Source organism: Coenobita brevimanus, chromosome 73 (genome assembly GCF_032717465.1).
Source record: "Coenobita brevimanus isolate Jiangsu-jjx chromosome 73, ASM3271746v2, whole genome shotgun sequence".
NCBI classification, from domain to species: domain Eukaryota; kingdom Metazoa; phylum Arthropoda; class Malacostraca; order Decapoda; family Coenobitidae; genus Coenobita; species Coenobita brevimanus.
In genome coordinates this window covers 20,964,189-20,991,816 of record NC_137026.1, presented here as the reverse complement: position 1 = coordinate 20,991,816, position 27,628 = coordinate 20,964,189, and the positions used below count along the sequence as shown (strand labels likewise).

Sequence of the window (27,628 nt, the reverse complement as noted above, 5' to 3'; positions counted from 1 at the left end):
TACTAGATATTGGCTTCGATAATGACCAACAAAAAATTGCAGTCACACTACCACTACTGGGTAAAGCCGCAGCGAATATTGCGCCAAAAATTGTCCCAGAACTCACCTGGCAGAACTTTACCAAGTTCGCGGTCCAAGCCATCACCCCATCACTAGGGGAAAGTAGTTGGCTCTATCCAAATTGGATAGCTTTTTCATTATGACGGGGATTTAGATAATACCCTGTTACAGGCAAGACGCCTGGTTACTGCTGCTTACCCGGAGGCAGATGAGAAACCAGAGATCAGCATACATTTAATACACTGCTCAGAGTACTCCCCAAGTGTTGTGAAACAACACTTTACTATCCATGACCCAACAGGAGACATGGATAGAGATATACAAATGATACGGCGCCTCCTGACCGCCTGTCCATACCACCCCTCAACGCATCGTTGCGAAATAAATCATTCCCCACCCGTTGACCTCAGCTCCCGTCAACACCGCGTCTCCGTGCCCCACACCAGCCCGATGCCCCGATCCACGACATCCGTGAGGGAGCTAGAAGCTGCCCAGTGCAGAAAACCAAACTTAATTCTGATCAACCCGTGGTGAATTACAGCCTGCAACTCCTGTTGCCCCCTTCATGACATACGGGACCAGTTGAAAGCTGCTCAGGGGGAAGAAAATACAAAAAAGGGTTCGCGTAAAGTTTCCCCCCACTGCCCCCGCATCCCACCGTAATGAGCTGGCGCCTGCACGAACCCCCCCCAGGAGAACTAGAGCAGGAACAGGGAAGTTAGGCCCTAGCCCTGGATTTTTAGGCCCGCCCCTCTCACCAACCCACAGTTCTAGGGGGCCTTCACCTATATCCTGCCCCTAGTATACCACAACCTGAAAATCCCACCCCAGACACCAATATACCCCCTCAACACAAAATCCGGCCTTTACAGCCATTATTTCTCCCGCTACAAATCACGGTTTGGCCTCATCTTCCCCTGACCTCACCTTCCTAAAATGGCCACCTGCCCATCCGTGTCTACTGGGCCTACGGGTCGACACCTACCACCAGCCAGTACCAGCCCAACCACCCATTCACTTCATTTTTGATTCCTCCTGCCGGAGCTATGACGGATATTTAGGGCTAGACCTACTTCAAAAACCTTGGAGCCACGATCGACTGTCGCAACCGACAACTCCTCAGTTCCGCCACCCACCTTTTTTCCTCGCCGTTTGCACCTGCACGCCGCGGCCCACCTTCGGAGGACCTCACCATCCCCACGGATCACCACTCTCTTTTTCCCCAATTCTTCGCCCACCGGATGCCCCCGCTGCCCACCACACTCTTGCACCCCACTTTCACCCATCACTCATCTCCACGAGCTCAGCCCCCTGCTACCACCTGAGGCACCGGGTGCCCCATCCCCGAACATTCAGACAACCCCGCGGGCCGCATCTCCCCCTCCACCACCGGACCCCTTTCTGCCTGCCTCATTTCCCCTACCTTTCTCCCCCACCACCGCACGACCATTCACACCACCTCGCCCCATCCCCTCTCACCCTCCTGCCAAGCCACCACGGTTGGAGAGATGGAAGAAGCCGTCCCCATCGCCCCCGTCACCCGCACCATCCCCTAGCCCCTTCGTACCCACTGACCCATCTCTCACGACCAACTAGTCACAGAACGCCTGCTACTGCCGCCTCCTCCTGGACCAGGATTTGTTTGTGACAGGACGCCACAGATATAGGACACTCCTCCTCGCCACCTACCCTCACGAGATCCATACTCTCCTGCCACCGATACGACCAACCTTCCCGACCCCACACCCCCAACCTCCCGACAGAGAGAAGAGGAGGACCGCCTGTCACTTCCACATGGACGGCAGTGCTATCTCCCCCTCGCCATCCAGCCGTGGTCCTCCCCCGTCGTTCTAGTAAAAAAAAAACCTCAGCCTGGCACGATGCGGTTTGCATCCACCACCCCCCGTGAACGACCTCACAATTAAGGATGCTACCTCACCTTCCACACCTATCGCTCACCCTAGACTCCCTATACGGGGCGTCTTGGTTTTCTACCCTTTCCACCTCCAGTCTGGATATTGTGCCCTGCCCACCCGGATCGAGGCAAGACGGCCTTCTCTACCAGTAATGGCCGACATTACCAACTACCACCGCCATTCGGTCTCCAATGCACCTACACACGCCCAGCCCGATGGAATCTCACCTTCCAAGTGGCCTCACTTGGGAGATATGTTTGGCGCAACTTGATGATGTCATTGTTTTAGCTAATCGACCCCGCCCACCCCGCACGCCTACTTTTCCCCACCCACATTCGCCAGGCAGGCCTCAAGTTACATCCATCCAAATGTGTCCTGGCCACAAAAACCGTCCGCGTTCCGAGGCTCATACGATTTCCCAAGCGAAATTTCCCCAGATACTGACCCACAGCTGCGTGCCATAGCGGACACCCACCTCTCCAGGATGTCACACCATCAAGCCTTCTTGGGACATCAGGCCCTACTATCTCCTCTACCTGTACTCCCCAGAGACTGCTAACGCCGCATTACCATGGCACAAAGGGAACCTTTCCTCTGGACCCTCGGTATCCAGCATTCAGCTTTCCAACCACACCGACAAGCCACATCTCAAGCAAGATGAGTGAAGCCTTCCCTGACTATGGGCACCTCCCTTGGCAGGAACTCTACACGGACGTCTCCCTTGGGCCACACCACCTGCTAAACCTCCTCCAGTCTATCACCGCCACCTCGGGAACACATCTATCGCTTGCGCCAGCCTGCACACAGAACCCAGCCGAGAAAAATTATGCCGCCTACCAAGCGAGAATGCCTCGGCATAATCTGGTCGCCGCAATATTTTAGGGCTTAGCTTTCCGAGTACACCAGTCCAACACACAAGCCGACCACCAATCACTCCAGCCACGATTGGACGTCCCAGACTTTTACAGGGGAGAGTGGTCCAATGGCGTGACACCCTAGAACAGTTTCAGTATGAGATTCGTACCATAGTGCTCCACAACAGGGCAGAGCAAAATACAGCTCAGTATGCCCGAGGATGTACCAACACCCCCACACGGACCTGCTGGTAGCCGCCACCAGTCACAACGCCCCCCGGCAACAGCGACATATGTTTCAGCCCAAATTGTGCCGTGTGCGACCACCTATGTCAACCCCAGCCACCACGCCTCCTCCCCGCCGTAGGAAAAAGACACTACCTTCACGGAGTGGGACGATCTATGAACCAGCTCCCATCCTCGTGGAGTTGTCATAGGCACTCCAGATGGCGCCCCTCCGGTAGAGACGATCTATGGTCGCTCCCATCCTCGTGAGACGATCTATGGTCGCTCCGAAAGTGCTCCGGTAGAGACGATCTATGGTCGCTCCCATCCTCGTGAGACGATCTATGGTCACTCCGAAAGTGCTCCGGTAGAGACGATCTATGGTCGCTCCCATCCCCGTGAGACGATCTATGGTCGCTCCGAAAGTGCTCCAGTAGAGACGATCTATGGTCGCTCCGAAAGTGCTCCGGTAGAGACGATCTATGGTCGCTCCGAAAGTGCTCCGGTAGAGACAATTGATGGTCGCTCCGAAAGTGCTCCGGTAGAGACGATCTATGGTCGTTCCGACAGTGCTCCGGTAGAGACGATCTATGGTCACTCCCATCCTCGTGAGACGATCTATGGTCGCTCCGACAGTGCTCCGGTAGAGACGATCTATGGTCACTCCCATCCTCGTGAGACGATCTATGGTCGCTCCGACAGTGCTCCGGTAGAGACGGCCTATGGTCGCTCCCATCCTCGTGAGACGATATATGGTCGCTACGAAAGTGCTCCGGTAGAGACGATCTATGGTCACTCCCATCCTCGTGAGACGATCTATGGTCGCTCCAAGAGTGTCTTGGTAGAGACGGCCTATTGTCACTCCCTTCCTCGTGAGATGATCCATTGTCGCTCCGAGGGTGTGCAGAAAGAGGTAAGGAGAGAGACGTCCCTACGGCAGGAGACTAGAGCCCAAGCTTCCTGTCCCAGAGTGACCCAGACAGGCCTCACAGCCTCCCCTGGCCTCTGTTCCCTACGTCTGGCTCTAGAGCAGACGCACCTGATGGACCCCAGTGGAAGTCGCTGCCGCAGCCCTCCTCTGTCGGCGCCCCTAGACGCTGGAGACCGCAGCCCGCAGTCTCTCTCGGTTCTCCCCAGGACACCCGGGTGTGATCTCCCTACGCCCCCATGACGCCGTAAGGCTCTCACTACAGGCCGAGACTTATCACAGAGGTTCCGGAAGCTATTCGGCCCCAGTCCCGTGGGCCACACTCCTGAGCCCAGCCCGGAAGCCACGGGTAGCCCAGGACGCAAGAGGACGCCCTTACAAGTTATCCCGTGCCCTCTTGGCACGCCTCGCATTGGCGGTGCCCCTAGCCCGGCAGGATCGCTGACGACATGTTCCTGCCTATCCCCCTGATGAATACGTGTGATACTGCAGTACGAGTGATTTAGGTTAAGTGTGATTTCCCCTAGTATAAGTATTGTGCAGTGACTTCATATAGTGAATATCGGGGCAAATAAGATCACAGTGAGAAGCTAAAGGACGAGTGTGTGGAATAAGATCTGATGAACTTTGTTTCTGAGTGACGTCCCTTTTATACAATTAGTAAGCCTGTGACGCTTGGAGATTCCCCTGTAATGACATACCCCTATTACTGTGAGCTCTAAAGGAATATTGTGAAAGGGAGTATTAATGGTATTCTCTCCCTCCCCCACGCTACCCATAACACTTGTTTATCACTCTCTCTCACTCCAATATCCCGAGTAAGTGTGAGTCAAGAAGAAAATCAATTACCAAAGTCCCTTGGCGAGTGGAAACCATATAAACTTCACAGCTAATATCTGCCTCTCTCCAGTATTACCATAACTTTCTCCTAGCCGTCACAAGTCACTCCCCGCACCCTCCCCTATCTCCTCCTTGTGAGACGCACCCCCCCCCTGCTCCCCGCGCCTCCTGCGCACGCCTATATTCACTGCACTCTTGATTCACTAGGATTGATTGTGTTGTCGTTACTATCAGAGAAGCAAGTATCCTGCGAGATACCCGTATCCTAGATAAGGTTTTATATTGCTATGTATTGTGCTGTAATGTCTGCTGATTTGTCCTGTGTTTGATTGTGGTAATATACGTGTAAAGGTTGTTGCCTAGAGTTTTTGTGTCCTGCCTCTCTCCGGTCTCGAAAGAGGACCCCGCTCCAAGTTAGGTGTAATAGGAACGAGAAGTTGAGCCTAATTTCACCTAGCATTACACCATAGATGAGAGAGAGAGAGAGAAGAGGGGGGGGGGAAGGCAGGCCAGGGGCAGTGTTGAGTGCATTGTCAAGCTGAGGGAGAGATGTAGGAAGGGAGGGAAGGAAGGAGGGAGAGAATAATTGAATGAAAACAAATGATGGTGCCACAACAGCGAGGTCACCTGGCACCAGATGTAAAACAATAAGATAAAATAAAAACAAAATACAGAAATGAAAGCACAAGTTTATAACTGTCACTCATAAAAGAAACAAAATTCCCCAGGGTGACGCACATCTCCCCCCAGGAAAGAGAGAGAGAGAGAGAGAGAGAGAGAGAGAGACATCGCGGGGACGGAAAACGCGGGAACACTGTACAGAGGTTGGCGCCCCACCCTAGCCGCTGGGTTAGAGTAGTACCACCATAAGCGGGGTTCTCTTTCGAGACCGGAACTAGAATACACAAGAGGAACAGGGCATAAATACCCAGCTGACCAACCTTACATGTATATTGCCTTAATTACAATTGTTACAATATATAACAATGATGTACATATACAGGTTAAGGAGGGACACTGTCAGGCTGATAGATCTTTGCCCGGGCTGCTTAGGCCTCGTCCACACAAGTGGGCAGTGCCCGACGGGCAAACATTGTTACCAAATCACGTTCCAGTTCACACGTTTAGAGGGTGGGTGGCAGGCACGAGTGTAAATGACGTCATAAGCAGGGAAACCACGGGCAAACCACCGAAATGCCCCTACCCATTGTTAAGGCACCGCCTGCTGGACTGATGGCCAGTATGTAGCCAATGGTGGCCGGGGACTGCTTGATCTGGAAACACTGCTAAAAAAGCTAGGGATATCCACTCAGAGGACTGTGCCCATTGGGCAATGCCCGCTCGTGTGGACGGGGCCTTACGGGTGGCACCCGGACATGGGATGTAGCTTGTCGGGCGTGCCTTCCCGTAGGAGACACGGAACTATTGTCGGGGGTGACATCATCCGGATGGGACTGCTGGTCGGCGTGGAGGGAGGCCCTTTCCTGGTGGGGCCTCAACCTCCAAGGTGGCCCTCTGGACTGGGGCCGAACAGGGCCAACAGGCGTGCTTGTCTCTGCTCGTGGGTGGGGCTGGAGAGGTCCTGCCCCAGGGTCCTGGGGGTGCCCCTGGGTGTCTGGGGGCTGTGGTCTCCGCAGGGTTGGTTCACCGTCAGGAGCTGCCTGCGGTGTCCCTTCCTCGTGGAGTCCGTCAGCAGCAGGCATCGTCCGGGGGCAGCCTGCAGGGCGTGGATCCCCCGGCTCAGGACGGGCCCTCGCCACAACTCCTCCGAGGGGCTGCACCTGTGAGGAGAGAGAAGTGTCCCGCTCCGCCTTTGGATGGGTGGTGGGCCAAGCCAGGACTTCCTCCGAGGGGGTAGTCTCAAGAGCTGTGGACAAAGGGTGTACAGTGGCCATCCCTTCCTGCCCGGCGCATACAGTGGCTGTCAATGCGGGTCCACGAGCCCTAGAGACAACAGCCGAAGTGCGTACAATGGCTGTCACTTCCTGCCCGGTGCGTACAGTGGCCATCACAGTGGGTCTGCCTCTTCCTGGCTTACCAGCCGAAGTGTGTACAGTGGCCGTCACTGTGGGGCTGGTTCCAGGGGTGGCTGCAGCCGAAATGCGTACAGTGGCATCACATCCTGCCCGGTGCGTACAGTGGCCGTCACCATGGTTCTGCCTCTGCCTGGTTTACCAGCCGACGTGCATACAGTGGCGTCACATCCTGCCCAGTGTGTACAGTGGCCATCACTGCGGGGCTGTTTGGGACTGTACTAAGACAAGTCCCACCTTGATCCTAGTGAGGGCTGGCCCAGCTGTGATGTAGTTGGCTGGGACTGCATTCCTGCTGGTGGCTGTGTTGAGAGGAAGAGGGTTGCAAGGTCGTGGGACATCTAGGCCCATCTCACTCGGGCCTGGCACTTTCTCTATATGCCTCCCTGTGGTCTTCTCCTAGGGTGGGTGTGGGGCCGTGGGGCCTTCCTGGGGTGGGTGTTGCGACACCACTCCCTGGGTTTCCCGTGGGGGCGGGCATCTTGGTTACGTCAAATGAAAACATATCACATAGTGATTTATTGTGTATTGTGGTTGATATCATATGGCTTCAATGAGATTAGGATCGAGGGTGCCCTTGACCACGGAACCTAAAATCCCCCCAAAACCCTCTGCCACTCACCAGTAGTATGTCCTTGGCCAGTCCAAGTTGTCACCAAGTGCCCCCCCCCCCCAAAAAAAAAAACTGGGAGACAGCTGGACAGTTGCTCCGGGTCCTCAGGAGGAGGTGAAGAGAAATGGGAGAGCGATGTGGTGGGACCAAGGTAGAGCAATGCAATGAGGCTGACGGAGAGTGTAGTGGTGAAGCTTGGGGAGAGTGTGACGGTGTGGCGTACGGGTGTGCCAGGAGGTGATCAAGACGAGATGGTCATGATGGAAACAAATGATGCAGAACATCGTATTTGCACACCACTCATTGATGACTTGACTCTTCCCCATTGCTGCTGGCAAGGGAAAAGAAGGTGATGGTGGTCTGCTGTGTTGCCTTTTTCTTAGATGCAAGGAGTTCTCTGTCTGCCTTCAAGTGTTGTTCGATGCCATATGTTGACACGTCACTCCTTGCTCGGTTTGGGTCCTTGTCCCAGAAGAATGCAATCTCCTTGTCCATTATCACATGGAGCCCCTTCAAGGCCTTTTGTTTGAGAACATGAATGTGCCTGTCCTTACTGCTGTCCTCATCAACTTCCTGTGCCTCTGCCACCCATTTCCTTAGTTCCTTAAGTGTGTTGTGGACAGCTGCTTGGTGTGGCTGTCCAGGACCTCATGCACATCATCTTCATCAACCTCCTAAAATCCTGCCTCATGTGAGAGGTTGAGGATGTTTCAATGGATATTCTCCACTGCCAGGAACCCCGTGATGGAGTACCCACACTCCAGCCATAGTTTGTGCCAAACAGCATTCTGTGTGGTTGGCTGCACCTCCTTCCATGCTGCTGTTATGTTTTTGATGGCATGCTTGATTTTGTAATTTCTCCGGAACTGCAGCACTGCATTGATCACCCTAGAATCACCCACTCACCATCCACTCCATGGTGCAATGGATGTAGTCTCCCTTCTTCCAGAACATTTCTTTATATTCCCTCTACATTATACTCAAATTCCTTCAAAATTCTTCATCCCCTTCTTACTCTCTCTTATTAATCTTTTCCCGTCTCTCTTCCAGTCTACATATAACTCTCTACTCCGTCTCTGCACTTCCTTCATGTCTTTGCTTCCCGTCCACTCACTACAGTACAGTCAAAGTCTTTTAATCCGGAATGCAGGAGACACTGGGAGTTCTGGATTATCAAAAATTTTGGACTGGTGGACAGGCCCTTTAAAAAGCCCCCTAAACACCCCCCAAAGCATTAATAAAATAAATAAAAGTACAGTAGTATGATTGTGTGCGTTTTTTTTTTTCAACTTACCCATTAAGTGTAGTGCAGTTGTAGGTGTGTTGCAGGTGTATTACAGGTAAATTCAAGGCATCAGTAGTGTAGTAATCCAAGTTAATCCTGGGGTTATGGGGGCCATCACGTGTCACAATACGTGGGAATCCCGTGAAAATTCTGGGAGTACACCACACTGGGACAGGTACAATGGCAAACTACAAGCCGGGCAACATCTGGGACTTTGTGAGTGGTGGCGTGGGTATGAAAATGGATGGGTCGGCTCAAATGAATCATCATTTTTTCCCCCTTGTTAGCTCGGAGTAAAAATTACGAACCATCAGATTCCAAATTAAAGGAATTTGACTGTGTGTGCTCTCTTCTTTTGTGCCACAGCCTGTCTCAACTCTTCATTCCACCATGCTGTTCCTTGCATCCCCTTTCATCTCTTCGCCTCACAAACCACCTCGTATGCTGCACAGATTTCTTCTATGAATACCTTGCACACACCTTCCACCTCCCCTATCTGTGCCAAATCATATTTTCTCAATTGCTCCTCCACTTTTCCCTGATATTCCACCCCCCCCATCTTTCTGCAACCTTTCTACCCTCTTTGTGTGGACTACTTCCTCCTGCCCTTCCCTCCTACATATCTATTGCATTCATATCCTAGATCTCTTCACCACCAAGTGGTGATCAGAAAGTCCATTATCCCAACCTCTATACAGTATGCTCTTGCATCCATTACATACCTTTTCATTCTCCCATCCACACACTCATAATCAATCATTGCCTTCCGTTCATTTAGTTCATCTCTCACCCTTCTCATCACTCACCATTTATACCTGTGGATCATTTTGTTCCTAAAGAGGGTAATGGCTATCACAAACCCCCTCCCTGCACAAATGTCCACTAAAGCACTGCCATTCTCATCTACTTCAGCAGGCACATCCCATTCACCAACTACTCATCCACTTTCACATTCCCTACTTTTCCATTCATATCTCCAATCATAAACACTCTCACTCCTCTCAAACTTTTCCATGCATGCTTCCATGCTTGCCCAGAATGCTTCTTTCACTCTTCTCGCACTTTCTTTACTTGGTGCATATGCACACACAATCATCCACTCTTGTATTCCTTTTTTCAGTTTTACCCACACAATCCTTAACCGACTGATACATACTCTCTTCTCTTCTCCTTCCATCTCTTGCACCAAACAGCACATACACCCTGCCCTCTCATTCTCGTCTACTTCCACACATATACCCAATCCATACTCTCACTCTCTCACCTCACCATTTGGTCTCAGTTAATCCACATAGCCCACTTTTGCATCCTCAAGCACCTGGACAATTTCTCTTACACCTCATCATTCATGCCCCTCACATTCCCGCTGATATCTGCAACATGCCCTTTGTCTCGTCCTTTGTTGTTACCTGTGGGTCAATCTAATCTAAGTTATTTTATTGCCTTACATCAAAATCAATTATTATTGTTATCTTCACAGTATTGTACAGGAAGGAATAAAAATTTCATGAAAAGAATATACCTATATATGTATATTTTTTACTTCAATATTCAACCAACCCATTTGATAATCCAACAAAACTTTACCAACTAAATGTTTGGATAAAATATGAAAATCAAAGAACAATACTAAAGGCAAAATAACTGCATATATATGGCAACAGCTGTTCCCATGATACCCTCTTTGAGGGGTAGGGGCCTGAGGCTAACATAGTTCAGAACTATAAACTCCTATCCCTTATAAACCATCATGGTCAACAAAGCTGAACAATAAATTAAAACCCTCATCATGATGACATCTTACATGTTATATTTGTTGCTGCAAACATTTCATGCACGGAGATGAGATCTCCAGTGTGAAAAGATAAAAGACAAAATTCATGAATGCTGTCAATACAATAACATTTTTATGTTTTATCAACAATTACATTATTCAGTTTTTTAGAGTACCATCATAGTGAAGGAGCTATGTGAAAATATGGAGTGAATAAGAACATCACTACAATACAGGCATCAGAAAAGAGTGTGTTTATTAGCTGCAACTAAAATACCTGTATACAGACAGTCCTCTTTATAGGTATCAGATGGGTTTGAAAAAAAATGTTTCCATACAACTGCTATCTTAAACTGAGAAAATCTGGCAAATCATATAGGTTAGAAATATATCTTTTTTTTCTTTTTTTTTTCACTGCTGAACACTTAACAGCAAAATCTAGTCAGTGGATGGATGTTACTACTGATCCTGGAGAGTGAAATATGGCTGGACGATTGATGTCTAGCTACACAACCACTTTTAGGTAAGAAATATTCAGCCACAAGAACATAAAACCAAGATGAGACTCTCCCATTGTTACAAATTTAATTACACATCTCACATTTCTTTTTCAAGCAGTTTCCAGCCACTGGTGGGAAGTAATTAGCTTATACGTCAGAAACAACATCAGCTATACCATGGCTAACCTCAACATGGGGAGTCTTTAAGTGGAAGCATGGCATCATTTGCATGATTAATTGAAATGGATGTCTAAAAGCCTACTTATAATGAAGACTGCCTGCACCAACCTTAAAACTATCATGTTAGTCAATGATGAATACTAAAATGGTATTCTCACCAGGACATGCAATACAACATATTGTACATCTGAATATTGGAGTACTGTTTATGACTGCAAAATGATGCAGGCATTATCAAACCATTTCAGTCCAATGACATATTTCTCATTTTAATCTGTCCATCACCAAATGATTTTATTATCCCCACCATTATTCCATATGGTGGGGATATCGGAATCTCTCTTGTCCGTCCGTCTGTCTGTCTGTCCGTCCAGTGTGTGTGTGTGTGTGTGTGTGTGTGTGTGTGTGTGGGAGGGGGAGGGGGGCTTAATATTCTGGGAAGGTGCTGATGAGGGATGCCTTCACGTGGTGGAACCCACAAGACCTGGTGGTGATGCTACCAAGTTATCCCACAATTCTCTCCTAACCCCCAAAGGGATGATGGTGGGGTACAAAAGGTGGGCATCATCACTCTTCAGTCCACCGGGTTCATGTTTCTGATGAACCTGGGGCTACAACTTCTACCAGCATTAATAATCTGGAAAACAACACTGAAATGGCTTTCTCCCTTACTGTGCATAATTTCCCTACACTCTGAATTACATATTCATTAGCGAGTCCAAAATAATGTATTGTACTCTACTGGTACTGATCTTCGTTTTAGACTGAACCTGTATCTTATACTGCACTTTACTATACAGGAGAAAAGCTGCTTGAAATGTAGAGTTTATGATTTTAAAAAACTTATTCCCACTGAGCCCATTTTACAATAAGTTTAACATTTGTTGCTCCAGCAGCATATCATGACTGTTGAACAAGGGAGATGCAGTGGAGATGGAAAAAGGAAAAAATGAGCCTGATGAATGACAATGTGTGGCAGTGGCATGCAGGACCAGGTCATCTGGAAATGTACCTGGTTCCTATGTATTCTTTTGTTATATAAGTAACCTTCACTGTATGTCAAAGATGTGTTCTTAAACATTACCATACTTTTTGGCATATATGATACAGTACTCCAATGTGTAAGATGCACCCTAATTTTGGAAAAGCAGGTCTAAGGATTTTTTTTTTTTTTTTTTTTTAACTCCTAACCAACTCCACTAAAACTTTACCTTGATATAATCGTATTCACAGAAAAGCACACTCATCTTTCAACATCTCCATTCAATACTATTCATCAGTCAAGTTTCATTACGGTATTCCTAAAGAAACAAACTAAATGAAAACCTATATCACAGTCATTCATGTGAACACCACAAACTATTTCTGTCCACCCTTCTTTTGCTTTTCATTTCGTTTGTTTATAAAGGTTCCAACATGGTTCCATGCATCGGCATTGGTCACTTAATGGCGGCTCTTCATGCTGGTTAATCTCTGACAGCCTACCTATATTGTCGCTTATCCCTGCGGTCACACTCTATGACCTCATCCCAGGTCCTTTCTCACACCCCTACCCCCAATATTAACACTTTTCCCTTTTGGCACCCAACTGTCATCCCCCATCCTCTTTACATGCCCAGACCATCAAATCTACCTCTCTTCATCATGACACCAATACACTCTAGTCCAATCCTTGCTCTGAACTCTTCCAACTTATACCTAGCTTCCCAGGCCTCACATTCAAGGATGCATTGTACATCCTCCTAAGCATGTGTAAATACATATTTATCCCTCAATATCTCTGTTCAATACTGTTCATCATCATCATCATCATCTAATCCTGTGTTGCACCATGAGGAGCACTGGAGTCCAGAGCTAGGCATGCTGGTCCTGACATCTAAGATGAGAGTGACAAGACTCACTCATACCTGAGTGGCATTACGTGAGCAATAAACCCCAACCATCCCTTGGATATAAACCTCCGCAGGCTCAATCTAACTGGAGCACCTTCATTACCCACTAAAGCAACAGGTGCCATAATATGGTTATATGGTTACCACCCAGCACTGTAAATGGTTCCCTGGTGTACAGGAAACCATTTGGCTTGTCACTCAATGCAGAGCCACCCATAAGCAGAAGGAAGAGGAGAGATTGAAGGAAAGAAAGACAGAGGAGGAAGGAAGGAAAGAAGGAAGGAAGGGAGGAAAGGGCAGTCACCCGAAAAGCACTACCTCAGGTAAGTGGATGTTGAGCGCTACCACCTACTTCAGTCGACTATATAAAACTGAAAATTTGTAATGCACATAGTCATACACATGTACACTAGAAAATTGCTTTTGTCCATGCTTCTCTGGTGAGCTTCACCCAGATGAGTGTCTTCAATTTACTTAAATGCATGTGAAGTATAAACATCGTTCATGCAAAAAGAGAATTTGGAAAATTAAAAAAATAAAATAAAAAGTTACAAGCACTTGTTCATCCTAAAAAATCCATGCTTGCAATGAGGACTTTCAGTTATATTCACCAGCAGACACCAGGTGGTGGCACCATCAATAAGTAAACACAGATTCCCCCCCTCCCCCTAATCTTCAAGTACATCTTGTTTTTTCATATGTTTATCAACAGTTTTTGTTAAATCAAATTTTTTTTATTGCATATTCTACCAATGACAGGCCATTTATTGGATAAATACCTGCTGTGTGTCCAGGCATCTTGAAACAAACAGATTTTGAGTTTGCCTATCTTTTTTTTTTTTTTTTTTTTTTTTTTTTTTTTTTTTGAGGGAACAATTTTGTGGGCTCCTGGCCTTTGGTTCCTTCTTTCCAGCAAAAAAAAAAAAAAAGTAAAAATAAGGGGCTGTTCTGAACAGTCAGAGCTAACTCCAGTCTATGCTCATGACATTCATCTTTGAAGATGCAAGGGGACTTTTCAGTGTATTTTTTATGGAAAAAGTGCATCTTATATGCCAAAAAAAAAAAAAAAAAAAAAAAAAAAATATATATATATATATATATATATATATATATATATATATATATATATAAGGTACAACTTTTTACACGATTATTTGATCTACCATATCTATCTATATTTTTTGACATGATTAGGCTATCTATCTATGTACTCCCAGATGCTTCAATCCCATAATGGGTGGCAAAAAAAATCACCTCTACAATGCTCTGTCCTCTCCCATTTGTCTGTTTCTTCTCCAACTACAACTCCATCCCTCTATCTCATTCTAGGCCTCCCCCTCCTCTCACGCCAATACAGTCTTCTAGTCAGTCTCTCAATCTCCATCCTCCTCACATGGCCACTTACAGTTAGTGCCGTACTACAAATAGAGAAACTGGCTAACTAAATTTAAAGTAGAAATGGAACTTTAATAGGAAAATATTCTGTAATTTTCTATGGACTTACTAGCAAAAATGAACATCAAAGGGGTTACTTATCATTATGGCTCAATTTCACACTTTCACACGAGGTAAAGAGAATTAGAACATGACTGCTGTCCAATCAGGGACACAATTATAATATTGCACAAAATAAAAAACTGTACTGCCTTAACCTTAATATAATGCAATAATTTCATCTAATGTTAGCATCCTAATGTACAATATGACACAATCTGGGACAGCATCAGTGTCAAGTAGAGATCTTCCTATATTTTCTGGTATGCATGAATTCCCCAGATCTACATTCTGGATTCTCAAAAGAATTTTGAGAGTAAGTTAACTGAAAAAAATAAAGAATATTTTTATCACCAAAAAATTCCTGATTTAATTTCCAGAGTCACTGTTATATTGAAAAAGTGCCATAGTAGTCTACAGTCAATTTGGGCTCATTTGAACCATGAGATTGATTTCATAATTTTTTGTTCTGTGATTCTGTCCCCAGGGTCAAAAAAATAATCACTGCATACTGCTGAGCTTTCACACCTAAACCATCAATACCATGATTGTGGGATAACAAATGTGGGGATGAAAATACTGAATGATAAAGGGAATGCCAATTAGGTTGATGTCCAAAAATAAAACTGATGTTAATGTTACAGTTACAGTTTTCCAAAACTCTCCTGATCTCAACCATTTCAAACTTGGGAATTTGCACTGTAGTTGTTGTTGTGGCTCCATGTTCATCTAAATGTAAACCTGGTGAACTGCAAGTTGAAGATGCCCCTCTCTTGCAGTCAACCATCCTTCTTTTGAGAGATACGAAGTGAGCTAAGGGGCACTGGTATAAATGATCAGAGAGGCCACCCAGTTATGATGCAGCCACCACGTGAAGGCGTCCTTCTCCAGCACCATGCATTACAGTTACCTGGCCATTACAGCTCACAACCAGTAAACCCATTCTATTCCATTCCATTTGTAAAAGCTCCAACATGCTTGCATGTGTTAACTGTGGTCACATAATAGCTCTCTAAGCCACTCAGTTTCTAGTAAACTCACTACTCGGTCCCTTATCCATGAAATCACACTTTATGACTTTATCCCGTTTTTTTTTTTTTTTCCCTCCCACAACTCTACCCTCAGTGTGCACACCTCTAATCCTAGGCACTCAGCTGTTATCCTCCATCTGCTCACATACCTAAACCATCTCAGTCCATTATGTTACTCCCACCAACAAACATGAAAATACATTATGTCAGGTGTCCCAAATGTCAGGCCTCTGCTAAACATTGATGTTGTCCAGGCTCAAATGTGGCACAGTCAACCATATACAGTACTGACATTACACAGAATAATGCACCTCCACTTCTAAACATACTATGCATACTGAAAAACTGGGTCTTGTACTGTTATTGTAACTCCTTTCACACTGATAATGTGATGGAGGGAATGTAAAGCAGCCATTGCACAAGTATAGGTGAATTACAAAAATACACACTATATTGTACAGTACAGCATAAGAGCATATGGACAGGGAATATAACCACATACCTATTCTAAAGATTGTATTGTGATTATACAACTACTGCTATATTAATTAGTTTAACCTGACAGTCTCTCCTTTCAGCAGAACGCATGAATAAAGTGTACTGATGCCCTGGGTTCAGTAGGTTAAGGACACAGGTAACTAGGGCAACAGTAGCATTGTGAGTGCACTGAATGCTGTATTACAATGACTGTTGGTATTAGCTTGAGTTACAGGATATAAAAGACAAGGGTCATGTTATAAAAACATTACAAAATAGGGTTTCTGCAGTAGATTGGTTAGCCTATACTATAATATGAGAATATGACAAAGATAGTCAGATAAAAGTTCCCTCTAAAGTTCAAACAATAAAAAGACACATGTGCTTAAAAATTTGGAAGTTGCACTGTAATTTGTACCACATTCCTTATGATAACACTGTTCCTGAATATATTAAGATGGGGCTATTCGACTCACTTTTGGCTAGTTTTTGTTGTACTAAGGTTTGTAGTGCAACATTCAGGGCACTTAAAAAGCTTTACTGTATGGATAATGGAACACAAACAATCCAACTTCATACATGAAAATGGATTTTAACATAGAAAAACACAAAAAAGACACCTGTATTTGAAAAATAAAAATAATGTTTATCAACACCTGATGTGGGGCAATTGGACTTGGTGGGCTTTCCTTCAGTGAAACATTAGAAGCTTCATTAGAATCACTGTGACCTTCGATGCCTTCTTGCCCAATACTGTCCTTTGGTTGTTTGCCTTAAGAAGACCCGCCTCCACTCCTCCTGCTTCAATTCGAATTGAAGCAGCCAAAAGAAGCTCGGTTATTATGTCGATTGGGTCCTCCTTCAATCCATGACTGCTGCAAGCAATGTGCCTTGTAAACAACATATGGACTAAAGTGCTTTCCACCAGCAGTGATGAAGAACACGATGGATGTTGAACTCTTCATCGTATTCATGATACACTCCATGTTTTATACAATGCCAGAATACCTGGACCCGTAGGATCATCCGTGATGTTGGTTCCGTCATAGTTAATGATGTTTGCAGGAGGTACTCCCCTAAGGCTGCCTTCTTGCTTTTTAAAGTAGGCCTCTACGACTTCATCAGAGACAGCATTGAAATATTTTGGCATATCTTGGAGGACAGCAGGTCTTTATGTCTCTTCAGGATGCCATGTACCCAGTCTGTACCTGGGAGATTATCCTTGAAATCCACGATGTAGTGTCTACAATTGTTCAAATAGTACTTGATAATGTTGCAGCATATAAAATGTCCCAAAGCGCCAAGTCAAACTGCCCCAGGGGGAAGAGTCAAATGGCCTCATTAGTCTAAAATCATAATATTTTATAAACGAATGCAGTTAATTTACTTTGGAAGGTGGATAAACACTAATGATTCTTAGACTGTCATTATATATCCATGGGACATCAGAGGAAATACAATTAATCTTGTCTTTATTGTTGTAAATCACAGCTCATCAGAGTTCACTTACCTTCAGTAAGCTATCCCTAAAAATATTTACATTATAAATTAGTGATTTTAGAATATAATACCATAAGAAAAAGTCAAATATACCCCTATTTACACTGTCAGGACCACATGAGTCTCATTACCCAATACTGAGTTTAACCGCCCTAGGTGAGTCGAACAGCCCCATCTTACAGTATGACTGACAGTATCATGTAATTATGGATTCTTCCATGCACCTAAGTTCTGTTAACACTTCCTAAGTATCCCTGATGGGAGCTTTGGCAACATTAAAAGAGGGCTGGTACAAATTCTGTCTTGAACAAAACCTTAAAAAGGCACAACAATGATCAACAACAACATTCTTTATTAAAATCTATACAACATAAAAAGGACAAGAATGTATACATAGCATTAACCTCTTAACTACAATGATGTGTTTCTTCTTATATTCTTACTATCTCTAGATATATATTTCTTAATGCTCTGATGAGACTTTTTAAACTGAAAGGATTACATCTGGCTTTTGTTATCTCATTCAGCAATAACAAAATGGATGCTGAAGAGGAATGCCTTCACACAGTGGCACCAACAAAACCAAGTGGCTCCTCTTCCTGGTTATATGAACATCCCTAAATTCCCTCCCGACTTCCGAAAGGAGGATGGTGGACTGCCGGAAAAGGGGAACTTCAACCTGTGGTCTACTGAGTTCACATTTCAGATGAACCTGGAGCTACAACTACTACTACTACCAACAACAAAATGCAAAACACATCCTTGAGCTGAAGGGGTTAACAACCCACTCTGGGGACGCAGCTTGTATTCTATTATTACTACCACCTGATTAATTCATTCTGCTTTGGAGAAACTTTTCAAACTGGAGAAGTTGGATACAATACAGTCTTCATTAATCCCATTAAAAATGTTGTAGAGATTTGTTCTACGCTGAATAAAGTCATGTATGGTTGTATGAATAAACAAAACATGGCATCTGGATTAAGAGGGTTGGCCCCTTGAATCTGGGTGATGGTCCTTCTTGGTTTATTCTTGCTGCTACCAGACAATTTTATTAGCTTCAGGGAAGGCCTCTCATACTGAGGGGGTTTATTAAGACTATAGGGCCTACAGTATGAGGTACTTGGAATCAATAGGTAAATTCCACTATGCACACACACACACACACACACACACACACACACACACACAAAGCAACCAAAGTTTGGTAATATTAAAGTGAATATAACCATAGTATTTTCAATCAGTCTGTTGCATTCTGAAGCTGACCGGAGATGGGTGGGTAGAGGAGGAGAGGGGGGGGGGGGCAAGAGATGATGGTGGAGAGTATCTTTGGGTCTGAGCTGTCACACTCTCCTATGAGGTGATGGCAAAAACTGAGTGTACAACAGTGAGGCATCAACCAAATGGGAGTAAAACACACACACACACACACACACACACACACACACACACACACACACACACACACACACATTCAGTATATACCCAAAGAAGAAGGATCATGGAAAAAGCTGGTGGGAAAAACAGGAAGAGTATACAGTATATTCTAGTTCTAAGTGCCTCATATCAATCACCTCATTTTGAATCCCCTTATTATGACTGTATCCACAACAAAAAGTCTATCCTGAGCTGAATACAACTGTCAGGTGATGGCAAAAATAAAATGAAAAATAGGCAAAACCCTGGTCTGGAAGGTTTACACAATTAGTTCTTAACAAAGCCTTTCTTCTGGTCTGCCATATACTTCTTGCGGACGTCCATGTCATCTACTGGTCGGTTGTATGGGGTCCATACTGGCTCGCCGACAAACAGCCTCATTGCCTTTACGTAGTTCTGAGGAAGAGGGTCATTAGATAAACAACAGCATTAGCGCAATATGGTAATTTCTCATTACTGTATATGTAAAGGAAGTGCTCCAAAACATCAATTTTTTTTTTTCCCATGCAACTGATATTAGAAACTGAGGAAAAGTAGCAAATCTGCTTAGGTAATGATGATACAGGTACTTTAACAGGTAATTTTTCCCTCAATTATTGTGGAATTACAACAAAATAAGGAAAAAATAATAAAAATAAAAAAATATAAGAAATACAATAAAACATATGAATGCAAGAAATAAAAAGTACATGATAAATAAGTAAATACATAAATGAATAATTAAAATACATACTGAATAAATAAAAATATAATAATAATTCCAGGTAGTAGGCTGTAGCACCAGCCGATCAGGGTGGTACTCCCGAGGGGAATGGGAATGCTGGTGATGGGAAGTGTTGGAGCTCCTCTTTCACTACCAGAATATCTGAACACTTACAGGGAAAGTGGACCAGCATACTCTCCCAAACACTTTCCTCTATCTCATGTGCTACCCTACATGCATTTTTCATATCACATAACATATCCCATTATGTCTCGAGGGCTGACGCCAGCAAAAGCATGTGGCCAGAAAACCTTGCCCCCGCTACTTAGTGGTGGACCTATTGAGGGGAAAAGCGACGAGAACTTTGGTAGCATAGATTTAGGGGCCGAGATGGAATACGGCTCAGATCTGTGCTAAAGGATACAGGGCATTGCAGTTCCAGGCTGCCACTTCAGCCCAACAGAGAGGGTTCCAAACCTGGGAGTAACGCCCCAGGAAGCTGCCTTATCAGTGGGTATATAATGGAAGGCAGTTACAATGTCAAGGCATGCTTCTTCTTTTTTTCTTTTTTTTTTTATGTGTCCGACTCTGGGCACAGGCTTCACAGCCTGCTATCAAGGCCCAGCAGTCCTCCGACATACCATACACCTCTACATGTCACCACTTCAGCGTTAACATCCACCGTCCATATTGAATACATGCTAGGGCTGTCTCATACAGGACTGGTGTATTGGTATTAGCGGGGGTATTTTTACGACATGTCAGCGGGTCTTCTGGTAGATCAGTAAAGTCTGCTTTACATGAAATTCAAATCCTTAAACTGTTCCAGGCCCCAGCAGGGATTTGAACCTGGGTCTGTTGGGACTGCAGGCCACCTCTCTACCAATTGAGCCACTGCTGGAAGAGTGTCCCTGTAGCTGTCCTGGCAGGGTGCCCAGAGGCCACTGCCACAGCCACTGCTCATGGCTGGGGGCTATGGGTCTCACGTCCCGTGCCTGGACTTGGAACTGTGGAGCGGGTGGGGCCTGTGGTCTGTCTCTCCTCGTTATTTTTACCAGCTATGACGAAAAAGAAAGGGAATCAAAGCAAGCCTGAAGAAACTTAATCACCCATAGGGATCAGAGTGACGTCATGGAATGTGGGAAGTTTGGGGGGTTGAACAAGGGATGTGACTGACGTATTAAGTAGGAAGTGGGCAGATGTTGGATGTGTGCAAGAGGTCAGGTACTGTGCAAAGGATCACCCAGTATGACTGCTGGGAGAGATTGCTGTTACAAGTTATTCTGGCAGGGAAAGGCAGATGCATATGGCAATGTGGGTGTGTTGGTTAAGGGGAAATGGGTGGAATATGTCATGATTGTAATGAGAGTAAGTCAAAGAATAATCCAACCATCACCCAATCCTATGTCGCCCCATGAAGAGCATAGGAGCCCGGGGCTAGGCATGTTGGTCCTGAGATTTAAGATGAGAGTGACCATCCTCACTCATCCCTGCGTGGCATTACATGAGGAATAAACCCCAACCATCCCTTGGATCTGTGCAGGCTAAATCCAATTGGAGCACCTTAACCCTTAACCGCCAGCTGACGCGTATAGCCATCACGATTTTGAGCGTGAAGCAATGCCGATTGATGTATATAGCCGCAAGTGTCTTCCTGCCACCCTTTGAACTTTAACTTATTCATACTCATCAACCGGACCACCTGGAGATGTGGGGATAACTTCATTGAAAGAGGAAGAGTTGGTGATTCTTATGTATCTTTAATTGTTTCTCTAGCTGTTACAGTTTGACAGATATTACAGCTTGAAGTAAGGGTATTTTTTTCCCATCATGGATATCCCCCGTAGAGAGGAGTATGCAACATCGGAAAACTTCTGGTGTGTAGGGATTAATTACCCACTAAACCACCAGATGCCAAAATTTGGTTATATGGTTACCACCTATCATGGTAAATGGTTTCCTGGTGTACAGAAAACCATTTGGCTTGTCACTCAGTGCAGAGTCACCCATAGGCAGAAGGAAGAGGAAAGAATGAAGGAAAGAAAGAGATAATAGTAGTGAAAATTTTGTTTGGTGGGAATATGTTTTCATTTATATCAGCATATGCTCCACAGCCTGGCTTGGATGAGGTAGGGAAGGATAGATTCTGGGATGACTTAATACATGTAGTAAGTGATATGGGGGATAATGAGATTGTAGTTTTGAGAGGGGACTTGAATGGTCATGCAGATGAGGTAGCTCAAGGATATGAAGGAATATGAGGGGGATGTGCATATGGTACAAGAAATGAAAAAGGGAAATTGATACTTGAGTTTGGGGAGACAATGAACATGATTGTAAGCAACATGCACTTTAGGAAAAGAGAGAGTATGTTCATTACATACGAGTCTAGAGAAATGGCAGCCAGACAGACTATTTCCTGGTCAGGAGGGCTGACAGGAGGTTAGTGAGGGATGTTAAAGTTATGGGGAGTGAGAAGTGTGTGTAGCAACACAAGTTATTGAAATGTAACAAGGTGCTTAGGGAGTGGGTGATGAAAAAGAGGGCCAATGCACCTAGGAGAAAAGTATGGACGCTGAAAAACTAAGCAATAAGGGATGCCTTCTATAGTGCGATGAGTAGAGTGGTGGCTCAACAGGGAGCTGTTGAGAGAAGTGTTAATGAACAATACAAAGCTCTCAAGAACAACCTCCTGGGAGTTACAGATTCAGTGTGTGGATGGACAAGGAGCCCACTAAGACATAAAGTAACTTAGTGGTGGGATGAGGGTGTAGAAGCTGCAGCTAAAGAGAAATGAAGGTTTTCAAAAGGAATGAAAAAAGGGTGGTAACAAAGCTGAATACTGTACTTGGCTGTCAAGAGCAGGGCTTGAAAAGAGGTTTAAGGGCAAAGTCTGACTCTCAGAGACTTTTACTTGATACCCTAAACAGTGTGGAATGGAAGAATATAATATTTAAGGTGGCATATCTGATGGAAGGGATAAACGGGGATATCACAGGTGAGCAGTGTGTGAAGAATTATGAAGGAAAGGTAGTGATGACCTGTGGGGATATTAAAGGTGCCTGGAGAAAGCATTATAACTGGTTGCTGAATGAAGAGTTTGACTGGAAGAGGGAAGGTATGGAGCCAGCAGATGCAGTGCCTGACCCTTGGCCTTTGACTGATGCTGCTTCTGTGAGCAGGGCAATAGGCAGGATGCTAGTGGGGAAGGCAGCAGGAGCATCTGAGGTGACTGCTGAAATGTTGAAAGCCTCAGGAGATATAGGAGTGGGGTTAGTCACTGATTTGATAAATACAATTACATATGAGTGTGCTGTCCCAGATGATTGGCTGAAGGGTGTAATTGTAAATGTGTACACAGGGAAGGATGATGCCCTGGAAAGAGGAAATTATGAAGGTATAAACCTTTTGGACCAGATAATGATGGCAATAGAGTTCTAGAAGGTATGATCAGAGAAAGGGTGAATATTGACGAGATGCAGTTAGGATTTATGCCAGGCAAAGGGACCATGGATGCCACATTCACTGTTTGACAGCTTTAGGAAAAACACATAGGAAAGAAAAGGGATCTGTACTTTGTTTTTGTTGATTTGGAGAGAGGTGGTGAAGCGAGCAATGAGAAAGTCTGGGATCGAGGAGTTGCTGGTTAAGGTGGTTATGGCAGTTGTATGCTGATGATTTGGTGTTGACTGCAGAGAATGAAAGGGAGGAGGAGGAGGGAAGATTCAGGAAGTGAAGAGATGGTATGGGACATAAAGGCTTGAGAGTCAATGCTGATAACACAAAAGTGGAGGTATCTAGGGCTGGTGGCAGTACTGTCAAAGAAGAGGGAGAGTGGTCATGTGCAATCTGCCACAGGGGCATGGGAAGTAATTCCATCTTGTAGGTGTTTGTGATAAGTCAGTGCATAAGAGATGTGGTGTTACGCATAGACTGTAAGATAATGCTGATTTCATGCGTGCAGTGTGTCGGGGAGAGCATGTGGAGATCGTCAGGTGTGCTGGTGAGTTTCCTGAACGTGTGGAAGACTTTAGTTATTTGGGAGAATGTTATGTACTGGAGGTGGGGATAGAGCTAGTTCTGTGGCTAGAGTGAGGAGTGGTTGGAGGAAGTTCAGGGAGCTGTTGCCTCTCCTGACATTGAGAGGGACTGAGCTCTGTACGCAGGGTTCTTTGTATGTGGCATGTGTTAGGAGTGTAATGCAGTATGGTATTGGGACCAGGGAAGTCAAGGCAGAGGATATTTCCAGGCTCAAACATAAAAAAATGACAACGATTAGTGCAGTGCATTCCTGAGTGTCAGGCATAGGGGGGCTAGGTTTATGAGAGAAGAGTTGAAAGGTAGGATGGGACTGGAGTGTCTTGGTGTTGTGATGAGGAGAGAGAGAATGAGATGGTTTGGGCATATGGAGAGGATGGGGGATGATAGTTGGGTGCAGAAGGTGAGAAATGTTACTGTTGGGGGTAGTGTTGTAGGAGGCAGACCAAAAAAAACCTGGGATGAAGTCACTGGGTGTGACCTCAAGGATAAGGGACTGAATAAGGAAGCTGCTAGGGATCAAGTAACAAAACAAAACTAAACAAATAATGCCAAATGTAAAAATGTGACATCCTGTAACAAAAATGGACTGTACATTATTTCGGTAGACTCATATATACGGCATATACTGTATTTACCTATTTGTAGTATACAGGAATTGAGCAATGCTCGTGTTGTCCTGTCTCCAAATCCACATTTATCAAGTCTACATTTACACACATGAATGTTTTTCTCATGCACCACCTTTTCGTCTAAGTCGTTCCATATATTTATGTATTTACCTAATATACTTGTGATATACACAGAATGTGCTATGCTCGTGGGTTTCCGTTGCTGACTCTCAGTAAGTCAAATTTAGCTTTAAACTCGTTTAAGTTTCTAGACTGGACGATCTCTTTGTCCAGGCTATTCCATAAGTCTATACTTCTGTAAGGAAAGCTATATTTCTTGATATCCTTCAAGCAGCTTGACTTTTTCAATTTCATTCCGTGTCCTCTTGTTGCTCTCCCATCCCATACAAACAGATCTTCTTTCTCAATTTTATCCACTTCCACCATGGTCCTGAACACTGCAATCATGTCTCCCCTCTTTCTCCTTTCCTCTAAGGAAGGCAAATCCAGCTTTTCCAGCCTCTCTCTGTATGACAGGTCTGCCAGACTGGGGACCATCTTGGTTGCTGTTCTTTGCATTCTCTCAATCTTGTTAATATCTTTCTTTTTGTGTGGGAACCACACTACTGCTGCATATTCTAACCTGGGGTGGATCATGGCCACTATCAATTTTTTCAGCATCTCCTCATCCATATAATGAAATGCTACTCTTATGGTAGTCAAGAGTTTATAAGTCTCTCCAACTATCTTGTTGATGTGCCTTTCTGGTGACAAACTATATTGGACCAGCACTCCCAAATCTTTCTCTTCTCTCATTTTTGTGATAAATTCATTACCCAACAAATAATTCAGTGATGGCCTCTTGGTACTTTTACCCATTTCCAATGTTTTACATTTCTTTACATTAAATTTCATTTCCCACGTCTGGCTCCAATCGTGTATCCTATCCAAATCCTCCTGCAGCATTTTACAATCCTCCTCAACCTCTACCTTCCCCAAGATCTTTACATCATCAGCAAACAGACTTGCATAACTGTTCACTCCATCTACCATATCATTTACGTAAATCAGGAACATTACTGGCGCCAACACCGAGCCTTGAGGGACTCCACTTGTGACTTCCCTCCATCCAGATATCCTATCCTTTATTACTGTCCTCATTTGTCTGTCTCTCAAAAAGTCTCTCATCCATCCCAGAAGTTTCCCCTTCAGTCCTCCTATATATTCAAGTTTCCACATTAGTCTCTTATGAGGTACCTTGTCAAAGGCCTTCTCTAAGTCTAAGTACAGTACACACAATCCACCCAACCATCTCTCTCCTGTAGCACGTCAATCGCTCTAGAGTAAAAGCTCAACAAGTTAGAAACACATGACCTTCCACTTCTGAATCCAAACTGACATTCAGCCAAAATATTCATCTCTTCTAGATATTTTATCCATCTATCTTTCAGGATTCTCTCGCACAATTTTGCAACCATGCTGGTTAGAGACACTGGTCTATAATTCAGGGGTTCTTCCCTGTTTCCTTCCTTATAAATTGGTACCACATTTGCCCTCTTCCATTCTTGTGGCACTTTCCCCTCTTCCAGACAACACACGATTAAACTGTGAATTTTATCCGCCAGTTGTTCTCTGCATTCCTTCAGTACCCAATTAGAAATCCCTTCAGGTCCTGGGGCTTTCCTTACATCTTGAGTTTCCAGTAATTTATACATTTCCTGTACCTCCACTTTTATATCTTTTATCACTGGTACATTTCTAATCACTCCCTCCTCTTCCACAAACTCTTTTCATTAGTGAAAACCGATTGGAAACATTTGTTCATTATTTCAGCTTGCATTGCTGCATCTTTATAGATCTCTCCTTTTACTTTCAGTTTGGTGATTCCTTCCTTTTGTTTCAGTTTGCCATTAACAAATCTATAAAACAGTTTGAGTTCATCCTTGCATTTGTCTATTATACCTTTTTCAAAATTCCTTTCTTCTTCTCTACGTATTCTTGTGTATTCATTTCTAATTCTTTTATATTCTTCCTTTGTTCTGTTGTTACCTCTCTTTCTCCAACTGTTCCACGCCTTATCTCTCTCTTTTTTTGCTATCATACACCTTCTATTAAACCACTCCTTTTTTCTGTTTTCTTTCCCTCTTACTCTTGGTACAAATTTTTCCCTCCCAAATTATAGAGGTCTAGAAAGATATCCCACTTCCTCTGTATCTCTTTTGTTTCTCTGAATTTTCTCCATGCCACATTTTCAAAAAAGTTTCTCAATCCTGTAAAATTTGCTTTCCCAAAGTTGTATCTTCCCTGTCTATGAAGCTCGTCTCTTGGGTAAATGTTCCCTATTATCATCTGGAATTCAATGACCACATGATCGCTTTTTGCTATAGGACAGAGATATTTCAATGATTCTATTACATCGCGTTCTTTGGTAAACAGTAAATCTAACCTTGCTGGTGTGTCCTCGTCTCGAAACCGTGTCTCTTCTTTGACCCATTGCGTCATCACATTATTCATTATTATATTTAATAACATAGTGCCCCACGAATCCTCTCCGCCTCCCGAGTACCGTTCCTCCCAGTTCACCTCTTTGCAGTTAAAGTCATTCATTCATTCATTCATTGTCAGATGCCATGTATCCCAAATGGGGTGGCTAAGGGCTTAGAGTTAATTGTTTTACAGGGAGGGGCACTAATCCTCCACCAACCCCACTTGACACGTAGGGATGCCAACAGCATCTGGTGTTCCCAGGCGGTCACCCATCCAAGTACTAACCAGACCCAACATTGCTTAACTTCGCTGAGTTAAAGTCACCCACCAAAATTATATTATTACTTTTCTCAATTATTTTTTGTAAATAGCTAGCCATATCTGACAACATCTCCTGGTATTCATCATCCTTCCATGCTCTCGTCTTAGGGGGAACATACACTACCGCCATATCTCTCTTAACATTCTCTCTAGTTTCTAATTTCATATATATCACTTCAGCCCTGCCTTCTCCCATTTCCACAGTATCTACATTTATGTTGTTCTTCACTGCTATCATCACTCCTCCTTCCGTTTTTTCTTTTCTGTCTTTTCTCCACAGTTTGTATTTACCATCTCCCAAATGAACATCAGTATCTTCTCTTAATTTGGTCTCTACAAAACACATGACATCAGGTTCATGTTCTCTCAAGAAATCGTAAATTTCGAGCCTTGCCGATATTAAACCATCAACATTAGTGTATGTCA

The 27,628-nt window shown here is 44.6% G+C and overlaps 1 protein-coding gene across 1 annotated transcript in view; it reads right to left on the bottom strand.

The window, feature by feature from the left end:
* Positions 1–18,931: 18,931 nt before the first annotated feature.
* Adi1 (acireductone dioxygenase 1) overlaps positions 18,932–27,628 on the bottom strand; it is a 111,738-nt gene continuing 103,041 nt past the window's right edge. The window contains exon 5 of the mRNA XM_080278385.1: positions 18,932–19,438. Coding sequence (XP_080134511.1) covers positions 19,310–19,438 — 129 coding nt within the window. The 3' untranslated portion in view covers positions 18,932–19,309. The remainder of the gene's footprint in view (positions 19,439–27,628) is intronic.